The sequence below is a fragment of the Bombus vancouverensis genome, chromosome 13, assembly GCF_051014615.1.
Source record: "Bombus vancouverensis nearcticus chromosome 13, iyBomVanc1_principal, whole genome shotgun sequence".
Classification (NCBI taxonomy): domain Eukaryota; kingdom Metazoa; phylum Arthropoda; class Insecta; order Hymenoptera; family Apidae; genus Bombus; species Bombus vancouverensis.
In genome coordinates this window covers 4,887,860-4,901,869 of record NC_134923.1, presented here as the reverse complement: position 1 = coordinate 4,901,869, position 14,010 = coordinate 4,887,860, and the positions used below count along the sequence as shown (strand labels likewise).

The 14,010-nt window shown below is 36.2% G+C and overlaps 1 protein-coding gene across 2 annotated transcripts in view; it reads right to left on the bottom strand.

Annotated features, from left to right (window-relative positions):
* The window catches only part of sli (slit guidance ligand), a 43,217-nt gene extending 30,996 nt beyond the window's left edge, over positions 1–12,221 (bottom strand). The window contains exons 1-5 of one of the 2 annotated variants that reach the window (XM_033341765.2): positions 12,154–12,221; positions 10,190–10,333; positions 663–734; positions 314–385; positions 17–230 (exon numbers count right to left, since the gene is read on the bottom strand). In XM_033341765.2, coding sequence (XP_033197656.1) covers positions 17–230; positions 314–385; positions 663–734; positions 10,190–10,333; positions 12,154–12,173 — 522 coding nt within the window. In that variant the 5' untranslated portion in view covers positions 12,174–12,221. The remainder of the gene's footprint in view (positions 1–16; positions 231–313; positions 386–662; positions 735–10,189; positions 10,334–12,153) is intronic. The other variant, XM_033341747.2, reaches the window with a different exon arrangement.
* Positions 12,222–14,010: the final 1,789 nt, after the last annotated feature.

The following is a 14,010-nucleotide window of genomic DNA, read 5'->3' as shown; positions in this document are numbered from 1 at the left end:
TTGGCATCGATCAAACCTGTAAATCGGCGATATTTCGATCCTTCAAATGAATTGGAGAGCTGCATCGCGTGTGTTGTCCAAGTCTCGGATAGGTTTTTAAATGTCGAGAGAGCCAAGCTAAGTGACAATCGCAAGATAATGGGTTATCCACCAGCTTTAATGTTCGCAAATGTGAAAAGCCACTGAGCATTTCTTTGCCTAATGTCGTTAACTTATTGTTGTTCAACATTCTGCAACAGAACAACAGTATATAAAAATTATTTATTTAATCGTCGACCGACAAATTATAATTGCATTGTATTTATCTGCTTACAATACTTCCAAATCCTTTAGCTCTCGTATCGATGCCTCGTCAATGCAGGTTAACACATTGTTGTCGAGATACCTGATAACAAAATTTGTTTATCTTGATATAAATTAATGACAAATTCTTTGTATTTCAATGCTCCTACGCTTATTTTTAAACGATATAAGAAAAAATTGTTTTATTCATAAAAATTCGATTCTCTTTATGGGACTAGTGTCTGACTAATGCGACTGATACTACTGCATAGAGCACGCATCTTTGATCGCTTCTACTAGTTTGCGTTTGACTTTACTCAGAGTTTCAATTACGGTACTTCGATGATATTGTCCACAGGAATTGTTAAGATTGCACTTACAAATACTTTAGGGATGAAATCCCTCTGAGTGTCTTTGGTCCAATCGTAGCAATCTGATTGTGGCTAAGGTCTCTGCAACAGGACACCATTAATTATTACGGAAAAAATGATCGTTATTAGATGTTACAATAATACTAAAAATTAAAATTTAGTTCGGTAGAACAATTTTTTTTAAAACAGAAATATTTGTACCATGGCGTACATTAAAAGGGAATATTTTTATTACACAATTCAATATTGACTTGAATCATAAAGAAGTGCTGTTCTTTTATATCAACCTTACTACTTTCCTTAAAAAGTTACAAAATAACTTAATTTAAAACATGTTTCCCATTATTAAAAACAATTTTTTTCCAATCTTATTTGACAGTCTGTTAATCCTTGAACAGGAACACTGTGAAGAACATTAACAAAAACAAAACCATCTTAATCGCCTGGTGATTATGAGTAAATCAAAATTACTCGTTTTTCTCTTTAAGAAAACTAATTATCGACTCGGTTAGTTTCTTTTTTTTCTGAGAAACTCGGCAAATTTTCGATAAAAATACAATGAAAAATTCAACAAACGTCGTTTACGGAAACGATTACGTTGCTACGATTAATTATTTATTTAAATGCAATGTTTGTAAAGGAGCTCGTCATCGATCATGAAAAGCAAGAAAGTTGAACTCTAATACTTGGTGCATTGACCTTTTACTAAGTTTTCTGTCTTAGAATTAAAGTCTGATTTCCAATGGTGGAACAACACCGGTGTATGTTCTACTTCGCTACAGTTGGTATCAAGTTCGCTCTACATGTGATCAATAATTTAAGAAGTTGTCGAGTGTCAACTATGTACTACAGTTCCATGGATGACCCTCCTCCCCATGGAAATTCTTCGGAGACAGTCCACAACTCACGTGTGACCGCGTGCACGTGCGCCAGTCACGTGGGTGGCTATAGCCTTCTTTAAGGTTTCACAGGGTCGTTACACGAGTAACGAGTCACCATTTCCGCGGCTTCACGTGACACGTCTCTCTCTCTCTATGGAATAGCAATGTCTCTTCAAAGAAAGCGTTACGTTGTCACTTGTAGAAAATATTTACGTTAGTTACGAAAACGTTAGATACAGTTTCAGATTAATAATTAAGAATAACAGTAAAATGAATTATCTATACCAGTATCGACAGAGATTGACATTAAAACAGTTTAAATGTGATTTAATAATATATGATTTAATTTAATGTAGAACGTCTGACTTGCGACGCTACAGTTCTTCACAATTGTATAATCTTTTAAAATACGAAATAGATTACTTTTTCCGTAATAGATCGTGAAAATTATTTTAACAAAGGGACATGATATTATGGTAATAAAAAAGCGTAGCCTCTTCTATAAAATTAATTAACTTGACATTGAATCAAATCGTTGATCATAGAAATACGAAGGAACAATTCATTTCCTCTATACTAATTAATCTTTATAGAAGCCTTTCATTGATACCTCCAATCCTTTATGAGATATTCGATGAGATATTGGATGACTATAAAGCATATTAAGTTACCTACCATCAAAAACTCACAAATAACATCGTTTGCAAAACTATTAATATACCGATACGATAAATTTAAATCAAGAAGCTTGTTAATGAAATAATTCTCGATGGTATACATAAAATAACCATTAACATCTCTCATCCTATATCTTAACGTAATCAACATGCATGTTAAATTTAATTTCAATTACCAACGCTATCGTTAACTTATACCATATCCACATATTTGCTATTGATAATCGATATAGTACGACATATTTTTGATATTCACCACGGGATAAGGTTGCGAAATTAACCGGAAAATGTTTTCTTAACAGAATGCGCTTCATCATATTTATCGTCATAATTTCCTCGGTACGCGAACACCATGAATAATGCATGGCAACGCAACGTTTTTCGAGTGCAACGCGCGCTTAACGGTAGAGTCAATCACGATAATGGATCCCTCGCTAAACCGTAGGGTTCATTTAAATAGATTGCGTTACGTCTCGCGTTCCTCCGCAAAGATCCATCCGTTCGAACCTTTTCTCGATGCACGAGTTTAACCAGACGTTCGCGATGATAGGTTAGAGGTCTCGGCGCTTGGTTCACCGTTGACCATCCATTGGCTACGAGACTCGCAGTCTGTAATTATGTCCGCTATCCGAGGCTACGGACAAAGCATCTCGACAAGACGAATACGAGGTAACAAAAATAAGAGATAAAGGCTCGAAAGGGAAGCTCGGTGGAGTCAAGGAAATCCGGAATAAATAAGGGAAATCTGTATTGAATAATATATCGTATCTATTTCTATAATTAATTTGAAAATTTCCTCTTGCCTAATAATTTATAAGTTGTAAGTTATACACTTTTTTCTTGTAATTTTATAATTTTACAATTTTATTACGATTTCACGTAAATTTTAAGTACGCTGAATTAACATGGTATTGTATCCATGTAGAAATATACACTGGTTCACCAAACTACTGGAACACTTATACATGTTTTTTATGAATACATTGTGTGTGTTATATAAAACGTTTCGAAAGTTCATTGACACTGTAACAAGACTATCACGATTATGTGGGTAGAGTTTGAAACGAGTTTAGAGAGATGTATAGAAATTGCAAGATGTTTGAAACAAGTATATATTTCATAGATATCAGAAGCGTATTTAAGTCGATTGATTGTCAGTTATATTGGTAAAGCACAAATATTCGATAGAACCATATTTAACATCTACTGAAATCTAGAAATGCTTTGTAATGTGTAACACGTAGAATATAGATATACAAGTTTTCTATGGTAAATATTCAAATACTTTCGTCAGTAAGTGTACACACACATGAAAATGTATACATAATCATCCATATACATACCATGTAATTTTTACTATTTAGAACTAAACTAATGTATAATTAATTCTCAGACTAAATAAGGGAAAAAATGTTGAACAAATTGAATTGCAATATTTATTTTCCACGTACTCGAAACGCTTTGATAAAGCAAGAACCAGCAAATTTAGACTGTTGCTTACCAGAGCCAATCCTGGAAGCAATTACCGAATTTCGGCCACGCAGACGTGCCGGGAGCAAAAGGAGAAGGCCAGGCTTTTAGTGGTGCCGGTTTCATTTGGGACTGGTGTTGTAGCTTGATCATGATAAGTTCCTAATTTGAACAAGCAATTTGGTACGACCATGAGTGGAATGCTTCTATTCCGTTGACGGTGCGATTCGAAGAAGGGTTACAAGGGATAATTAAATTTACTTCCTACTCTTTTCCTTTTCCTTGATGAAAAGCAGTGTCCACGTGTCGATGTAGCACTTTTGTCCCCCGTAAATTCCCTAGAATTTCAATAATTTCGAACGCGTTGCCTGAGATCAGTGCCGGTAGATTAAACTCCCACCGCGCTCCCAGCCAATCCAGAAAGCAATTACTGAATTTCGACGTAGCCGCTCCTTCGGTGGAACTAACAAAAGGACCTTCTGGACCTCTCTCATCTCTCTCTCTCTCTGTCTCTCTATCTTTCTTCCTCTCTCCACCTCTTCCTCTGTCTCTCTGTCTCTCTAGTCAGTGCTCGATTCCAAATGTTGCTGGTACTGTGCTTTGTGTTACCGCGATAAGAGTTGGGTGAAACGGAACCTGATTGGTGACCGCTTTTGAGATCATAAGGGAATAGTTTGTCTTCCGTAAAACAGTATTCGTAGCTTGTAACTATAATTTAGGTATAGTGTTAATTACACGTTAAAAAATGTAATATTTTTGGAAAATTGAAAACGTAGTGGTATTATCTTGCTCGAGAAATTGTCTGCCTTTGCAATAGATAAAATAAATCGTCGTTGATAAAATACATTTCTTTGTACTTGCTCCAGACCAATAACTCGTAAAAAAAAACTACATAAATGCTGCATGTAGCGGATCTTGAAAATTAATTCTTACTAAATCTTGAATGAAGAAATTGTATTTCAGGCTTTTAATTCATTTTTGCACAAGCAATTATCTGTTGTCTACGGCATTTTCATTTGTACCCTGTATATCATAGTTTAGACGGAAAATCAGGGAATCTTAATATTCGTAGAAATGATTGGTGCAATAATTATAAGGTTCGAGTTATTTAACATTGTATTCATGACCCAATTTCGCACAAAATAATTACGCAGATATTCAAGGAACTTAGGTACATTCATGGTTAATGATAAATTACGCCGTATTTGCATGCAATATCTGCGGGCTAACTATGATAAACGATGTTACGCGCAAAATTGCTGAAAATTACATTCAATTTTCCTTCTTCGTCCTGGCCTCGTTTCTTGTTCGATATATTATTTCTATTATTAAACCAAATGCATCTCTCTGTCTCTTTCTATTTGATCTTTTATTAATATTCGTTTATTAAGATTCCCTCCATATTTCTCATTTACGCTTTCCACTTTGATATTTAACAATTTTTCAAAATTAATAACTCTACCTCCAGCATTTTCAGATTAATATTATAAAGACTGTTACTATTATAAAGACTAATATTTCTCGAAATTTTCAAGAGACTGATAAGGATACATATCTAATTCTAAAATGAAATAATTAGTTTCATATAATATGAAATTTAAATGGTAACACGCGCTTGATTCACATGGCTATACAAATTTAATACCTATGAAAATGAAATGTTGAATTTGATTAAGAAAAGAGTTCATTGGAAAATAAGACGCGTGTCGACCTGTCGCTATTGTAAATGTAAACAGAACAGCGTTTCGTGCAACCATATCTAGAATCAAAGAAGCCTAGTCTCTTACGCGACGAAATACCATTTCGTCCATAAATTTTGATGGCTAGGAATCGCAAGACGTTCAGTGGACCGTTTCGTTGTTTAAATCACCGCAACACCAGGTTGTCAAAGCGTACGTGGCTAACGTTTGTCCCGGTTATTATCGGCTTAAGTGTACAGCGAACAAATGTTATTGCCTCGTAAATACAAGCTTGTACGTTCACCACAGGTTCGAGGGGTATCGCGTTTCAAGCTGAGAGCAATATGCTTGCACACGACGTAGTGATACTAATCAGCCGCGTGTCCGCGCCCCTTTCCATTGTGTCAAACCATTTATTACCAGCGGAGCTTCATCCTCTTACCACCTCGAATAGCTTTCTACATTTGCGCGATGGGTTAATCACATGTTTCCGTTCTACGCTGTTCCGTCTGTGCTCCACGGTACCTCAGAAAACACTACGAAGCTCTTCGCAGAACGATGGTACACGATCACATCACAGAATCGAAGGAATCTTCGTGTACAGTTAATTAATATTTTGCGCCTTCTGATTGCTAGCTTGTACGGAAATCTCTCGTGGGACGGTGCAGCGTGATTAATCAATTTTCTCGGTACGTTAGAAAAATGTACGTAGGATAGAATGAGTCTGGAATAATTGCTGTGAATAAATCTGTCATAATTTTACTGATCGCAAAATTGTATTGTTGGGTAGTTTTTACGTTTTTTTATTTTCCATAAGGCGGAGTTTTTTTCCATACAAGTTACGAACATTATTTTTTAATATTTATCTCGGAATTTGCGATTATTTATGGTGTATCCTGTTGATAAATAATTTGATGAGAATAAGTAATTTGTTTGGAAAGATGTTTAATATTAATTATGTATCTGAGTAATGCAATTCAGGATTTGGTAAAAAAGTAAAGTTAGCCAGTTCGCTTTCTCATGTTACGTATATTTGCATAAAGCTTCTCCAATGTTCATTAGCATTTTAATGAGGCATCGTTGTCACGATTATATACGTATGTATTGATAAAATTTGAAATCGATTTGAAGATTCGAAAGTCGATAACGTAACTCGTTATGTATACGTGGTACATCGTTTACAAGCGAAAACAGAATTTACATATTTGGAAATAAGATGCAAAGGAAATGTGTATAATGTTAATTTAATAATGTAGTTTGTACGTATTACGTACACGTACGATAACGATGCAAAAATCTACGCTAGTTGTTGTTTTAACATATATTATAAATACATTCTGAGTAAGCTTACTATTATATTTATAATTTTATAATTTTGTTAGATTCGCGGTAAGATAAAATTAATTACTTAGCGTGATTTCATGTTGGATAAAATTGCGCGTGTTAAATAATGTAGCTTTCAACGTGAATGTTAATAAAGATTTTAAAGTAAATGGTTTCAATGAGATGAGATCGTAACTAATTAAGTTTCAGTGAAGAGAATATTTCATACAATACCTTAGTTTCGTATTACTAATTACTTTCAAGAGAAAAGCCAATCCGTGTTTTTAAATTCAAAAAGCTTAAGCTTAATAAGCTTAAACGTAGGTCGATTAATCTGCGTATCATTACCGCGTCGCTGTAATATACTTATTCTGGTTAAATATCTTTCTTTGAAGAAAATATTTTTACTGTTACTATAAAAGTATTCCACGCTTTACTTACGTTGATTCTCATATTGGAATAATTACTTAAATACTGTTCTTTCTAACTCTTTTTTACGTCCCATATCTGGAAGCTTCATAATACGTGGATCTATTTTAATTGCTGTAAAATTGATGACAGAAGATTGAGAACACGTTTTATTCGAATACATTCCTTAATTACTAATACTTCTTTTTCGAAAAAATTCATATAAACGTGTGTTCTGTGTAGCTTCGTTTCCTTTAATTATATAGCTAATTGTGTACTAATTTTCGATCGGAAGAATTGAAGTTTAAAAATTGTCGTATAAACTTTGATCGTTAAAACTTCCATTTACAATCGCACTATATTGTCCGGAAATTATAAAATCCGTATGATCCACATAATTCAATAAAATAATATAAAACAAAAAATGTTGTGCATCTATTACTTCCTTATAAAACGAAAGGGACTTTTGGGACAACCTAATATTATAGAAACGTCCTATTCTGTTCCGCCAAGCAACACCCCCATCCGTGTGTTAACCTTCTCTGGTTTCCTACAGGGGCATCGACTTATCCACGCCGGATGAAGGATTATCAAGCGTCCGGATGCCCGTGAGAATCTCGCAACATAATACGTCCTTTTGTAAGCTGGCTGATCCCGGCCTTATCATCAGAGACTATAGGTTTTCGTGTCCGAGGGCAGAGTGGAAGGCCTCGAGACTCGTAGAACTTTCGAGTTCTCATCTGACCACTTCACAACGTGATAGATGGGCCCATTCTCCGCCATATTCCTTTCTTAACCTTACATCTTCTTTTGTTTTTCTCTTCTGGTCTTCTTTTCTTATCTTTCTTCCCCTTTCACTTCTATATCATCGAAGATCACATAAATAGAAGAAATGTCCCTTTCTTTTTTTCATAGTGAACAAATTTCTTGACCATCGAGCAGGTTAACATGGCGTACCATTCACACAGAAGCTATGTCTGTTTAATCATGATAGAGGTTGGGTGTGTTCCCATTCTCCTTTTTATCCTAGACCAAGTGACGGACTTGGGATCAGTTGATTAAGATTCAGGATCGAGAAGCACTCCAAGGGAAAAGTGGATCTTCGTGTTAATCTCGCTAGATCGCATTCCTGACGCTGGGTGCTCGATCTTCCTGCTGGCCAGCGGCTGACTGCTCCTTGATCCGGGGTCGGTTATGAAGCATGAATTTTTCGACTGACTGGTTGATTGTAGATAAAGGTAGAATGGGATTGTAGAAAGGAGCAGCGAGTGTTTTCTTCCATTTCAGTTTTTATATACTGATCATCCAAGTATTGTAAGTCGCTCATATAATTACTAATAAATTATAATTTCTTTTGAGGATTTTTCTAGTATTATTTATACTTTATTCGTGTAAAGCTGTTTTAACGATGCTTATTTTACGCTGCGATCGCGAATCTGGCAATTTCTAATTAACGATACTCCTAAATTACGTATTATGCATCGGTATGTTTGAAGGATATTTTCCTAACAATAATTTTTAATAATACGATAATACAAGCACCGACGATGAAATAATAAAACAACAACGAAGTATACTAACTAAAAATACGTATCCTACGAAAATAGCAAAGAGAAGTATCGAATACAGATTCGTCCTTCTAAAACACAATTCATTCGAAAAATAATTCGCATACCGCGACAGAGCTGAGAAGAACAGATCGTTGAAAAACCTGCTCCATTTTCCGCGAACAATAGCCTTCGTTCGTAACATCGTTCAGGTGTGGGTAACATAAAAAAAAATTGGAAAAGTCGCTTTCTAAAAATGCGGCGGTAGCCCAGTAGTCGATAGATGAAACTTCCGTTCGCTTTTCCCTCCCATTCTTTTCTCATCTTTGCTATTCTATTTTTTAAAGTATAGGAAGCAGAAACTCGAAAGCGAGAAGCGAACGATCGGCTTTAAAAAAGGAGCAGAACAGAGGAGGCAAAATAGGTTTAAACCCAGAGCGGCAAAGTCATGCGTGTTCAATATGGGCAGAGTCGGGGGGGGGGGGGGGGGGAGGAAGAGGAGGAAAGCGGCTTTCACAAACCGAACTCGCGTACTTCCGCGTGTATACACGAGCGCGTGGGTGGTATGTAGGCCATCGTCTGAAAAGTTTATGCGATAACCTCCGTGCTGCGCCCGACACTGACGAGGAATCGCCCGCGTGGACTTTCCGCGTGTACGGCTGCCACGCGTTTTAAACAAATTCGCGATATCAAAACACGCCTGTCAACGGTCGAACGAATTGTAAAACGCGGCCGTCGCACGGCACTGATATGATTTCGTTATGTAGGTAGCTGTTCGCTTTTCCTTGTTTAAAGAACGTCCCATTGAATGACGAGTAATATGGAAGCGTATGTTCTTTTTCCGGCTTGATATTTTTTCAACGAAGATTACTTGGGATTTTGAGTTTCGACCAAAGCGCTATGTATATTTGCAGCTTATGCATTTAAAAGCTATTTCCTTCTTTTTTTGTTTGTTTGTCATACGGTAGTCGTGGGATTTGGAGTTTTTGGGGTTGGAGGTTTTTATTCAGCCAGACAGATGTGCGCAAAAAAAATTTTTTTAACTTTTGAAGATGAATGAAGTTTTATTCACAAAGATTATTTATTAGCTTGCGAAAAAGGCCACTTACTTGTCTCTTCGTGTATGAGTTTATGCACGGTAAAGTTACTTTTTAATTTACGTAAACGAGTCGCGGGATCTTTACCTTTTTGTTGGAAGTTTATTCACTGAGAGGGATCATCCATTGGGATTTATCTAATGCAAAATAATTTTGGGATATTTACAGAATTAAGTTTTTTTATCCTCTTTTCTCACAAAATCCATTACCAGCTTTTCTACTTAGTATTTTCAATACAACTGATGCGTTAAATCGATGGATGTAATACTCTCGAAAAATATTATTTCGTGTTACAAATATTCCCTTAAATGAACGCCATTTTTACGACAAATTTTTTCACAGAAAAACGAATTAATTATTTCAGTCTGTTTATCAATTAAGTACACTATTAATTCATGCAGAAATAATAATAAATAAGTGGAAGGATAATTTCATTTAATTCTACGGTACTCACAGGCGCTTTAAATTCATCATGTTGCTAAAGAGAAGATCGGGGATGTGACGTATTTGATTATTGTTCAGACGTAGCTTCTCGACACCGACTAAATCCTGGAAGGCACCTCTTTCTATGGTGTGAATTTGATTATTCGATAGGCAACTGCAAAAGACGCATTGAACACCGAATTTGTTATATCAGTTAACTAAAGATTTTGTTCGTAACTAAACTAAAGGTTTTGTTTTTAACTAAAGAGTTTGTCATTATAGTATATCGTTACAAAATCGCATCTTTTTTTCTCTCTAGTGTAGGATTTTCATTTTTCTTCGTGTACGTATATGTACAAACGCATCCTTAGAATTCAGCGAAAAATGGATTGTTGAAAAACGGACATTTCATATATTATAAGATAATATCGTGCATGTGATGCGCGTGCAAACGTCTTAACTATTTCTGCATTATGAACACGAACAAATCTGTCGACCCAGTTAGCGTTAATTACTTTCGTTTCACGCCGATCTCATCTTGAAATTTCGTTCTTCGCGTTTCGAAACGTGCAAGAAACTTTACGCCCTTCGGAGGAAAGTCACGGAGCTGAAAACAGTCGAGAAAAGAATACAATCTCTATGCATAGAGCGAGTTTCACACAGAATTCGAGCAACTTTGCCTTCTTGTTGCAACAATGGCGTCCACGCGGACGACGTTTGCGACAAATTTACCGGAATTTCGCCAACTTTTCGCTCCCCTAAGAGTCGCTTCAACGGGCTTCAGCTCGTGGCTCTATTCAATTCTATTTGCAGCACGCGACCAAAGCTATCCGTCCCTTGCCTTTTGTTAGTGACGGGATCAAGCGCATTGTAACCAGGTTCGAAGGTATAACTTTGAAAATTTTCTTCAAAACTACGAGAAAAAGAGAACATTGTAGGAAGATCCGAATTTAGACTAGACACGGCGAGAAACAAAAATATTCGTACAATTGGGATGTACAGATAGTAAGAGTGGTATTTTTTATATTGTACTACTGTATGTGTATCATACATAGACATTTGCAGAGATAAATGTTCCCTTGTATATTGAGTAATTAAATGGCAAACTTGTATGCATCTTTGAAAAATTTTCTTGCTAAATATTATAACGAGTTACACTTTGGATAATTTAGATACTTTTTTGTATTACATACATTCTGTGCATTTGGCAAAACAATGTTCTGTTTGGGCTTCGTTGCTTTCATAAATATACAGGGTGGTTAGTAACTGATGGTACAAGCGGAAAGGGGGTGATTCTACGCGGAAAAAGAAGTCGAAAATATAGAATAAAAATTTTTCGTTTGAAGCTTTGTTTTCGAGAAAATCGACTTTGAATTTTCGCTCGGTACGCGTGCGGTACGTTATAACGGATCTCACTGTAGATCGTTGTCTTGATGGAAAAATTAACAAAAAAAAAAATTTAAAAAAGAATTTTTATTCTATATTTTCGACTTCTTTTTTCGCGTAGAATCACCCCCTTTCCGCTTGTACCACCAGTTACCAACCACCCTGTATAATTACATAAATATTCAAAGTCTACTAATAATATAAAAGAACATCGCTCTTTTTCTTCTACATTCCAACTGTATGAAGATTGTCGTCTTGCACTGTAAATGGAATTAATTTTTTATAAACACTTTGAGAAACGTAACAAAGCCGAAAGACTAATTGCTAAATTGTAAGAAGACAAGTATAACAATTTTCAACACTTTCTAATAATTGATCATTTTCTATATTTTTCGAGAATTCATACTTCTCTAAACGTTCTTAGAGTTAATAATTTCCCATATCCACTAGTCCAAACAATTTCCAACCAATTCCCTGAAGAATGTACTTCTCTTCGTTGTATCACTTTCCTACCAAAACAACGATACTCGAACTTGATCCCATCGCTATCTAGCGTCGCAATTTAACTAGTATACGACGCGCTTCGTTATTTAACGAACAGATACTCACAGAACGTGAAGCGTGGCCATGTCCTCAAAGTCCGTCTTGAATATCACCGAGATATTGTTCCCTTGGAGGTCCCTGGAACAAAGAGTAACGCAGCGTTGAATTAATCTCGCAGTGACACAGTGGAACGAGTCAATAATACGTCCGTCGTTTGGTCGCCGGGCAAAAATTTCATTTTCCTTCCTTTCAAAAAATCTCATAAAAATCTCGCTATCTCGAGATACGCACGTTGTTCCTCTTTTTACACGAGAACAAGAGATGAGAGAACCACTCGACAGTGGTGCTTAACTAATTCCATTTCAACTTTCACCCTCTACTTTGTATCGTTCGTAAGCAACCCCTCAGCCCTCTGAAACCTCCCTCCTGTGTTCATCGTATTTATTTGTCGCGAATAAGTATTTCTGTTTCCCTGGTTGGTGCAAATATTTGTCTCGTCGCGAAAGGGAGCGCCAGTACAAAGAGCAAACTTCGGAGAAATTTTATCGCCAGCCCTTTTTCCCTCGTTTTAAAACGTTGTCGTTTACGCGCCGCTCAAAGCAACCTCCCGCTACGACGAGACCACCCTGCTGATCGTGAAAACCGGCCTACTGGACCGTAAACCCCGATTTTGTTCGATACTTTGTCGCGTTATTTTTGCCTTGATTTACATTGCGCAATATGACGTGAATGTAACAATTAGACTACGGATTTTTATGTATTTACGACAAATTTAATTCTGCTACGATCCTCGAATTTTTATATGTCGATCTTGCTTTCGTTTCAGCTATTGGAATATATGTGATTTTGTGAGCTACACCGGATCAGCCGCGCAGTAGTGATACACATATATGTGTGTGAGTATGTGCGTGAATATATGTGCGTGCGCAGCGTCTCACAGAACAAAAGAATGTCACTGATCCGTACGCATGGTAAAAGTGAGACTAAATGAGTACTGAAACACGTGTAATGAGTATCTATGAACATCTCGTAAATCGCATATTGAATAAATACAAAACTATTTTATTATCATCTCTACATGTGATGAAAGTGTTCCTACATATTTATTTCGGCGATTACGATCCATAATTCTCAACATCAGCAAAGAAAACGGATCTGTAACTTTTGAAGATGTTAACACTTTGACTGCCACGTTGGTCATACATGGCTGGTCACGGTTTCTCGTGTGACATCACGGTGGTCATTGGTGACCGGAGCGCTTGAACTTCTTACAATTGTAAAAATAAAATGAAAATTGACAGTTAGGACATTTTGAATATAACCGATAAATAGAAGATACTTTGAAATAAAAAGTGCCCCATTGAACAATTAAACATTTTTATTAGAACATCAATAAAGAAAAAATGAGAAGAAATCTTGCATTTAACGGTGCACTGTATTAAAACACTGTGGCGTCCTGAGCGAAACATGCAATTTCGGCGTGGTAGTTGAAGTGTTAAGATTAAAACGAGAAATAATGGTGAACGATAAGAACATTTCTCTACATTTTCCCAAAATTGAAATGTTTCTCGATGTTCCAAAGATTCGATTGGTTCAAATGTCTCTTTATTTTACTTTAACTTACTTATTGCTAATAAATTTCCCAATATTTCTAAACAGGTGAAAACGTTGAAACGCTCGCGCAAACCAGTCGAGCCAAATATCATTCGTTCGAACGGTGTGGTAAACAGAAAGCGTGAATTTGCTTTTCTCGCGAAAGGAGAGCAGAGACCAAGAGGGTTAACCGTCAAACACAGCCGTCTGCTCTCCCTTGCTGGCAAATTATTAAGACCTTATTAAATTGGTTCCTTTTCCCGTGGAAATTTTTTACCTGACAAAAAACGCCAGACATAGGAATGAGTAACGAGTCAGGCCTACTCAACG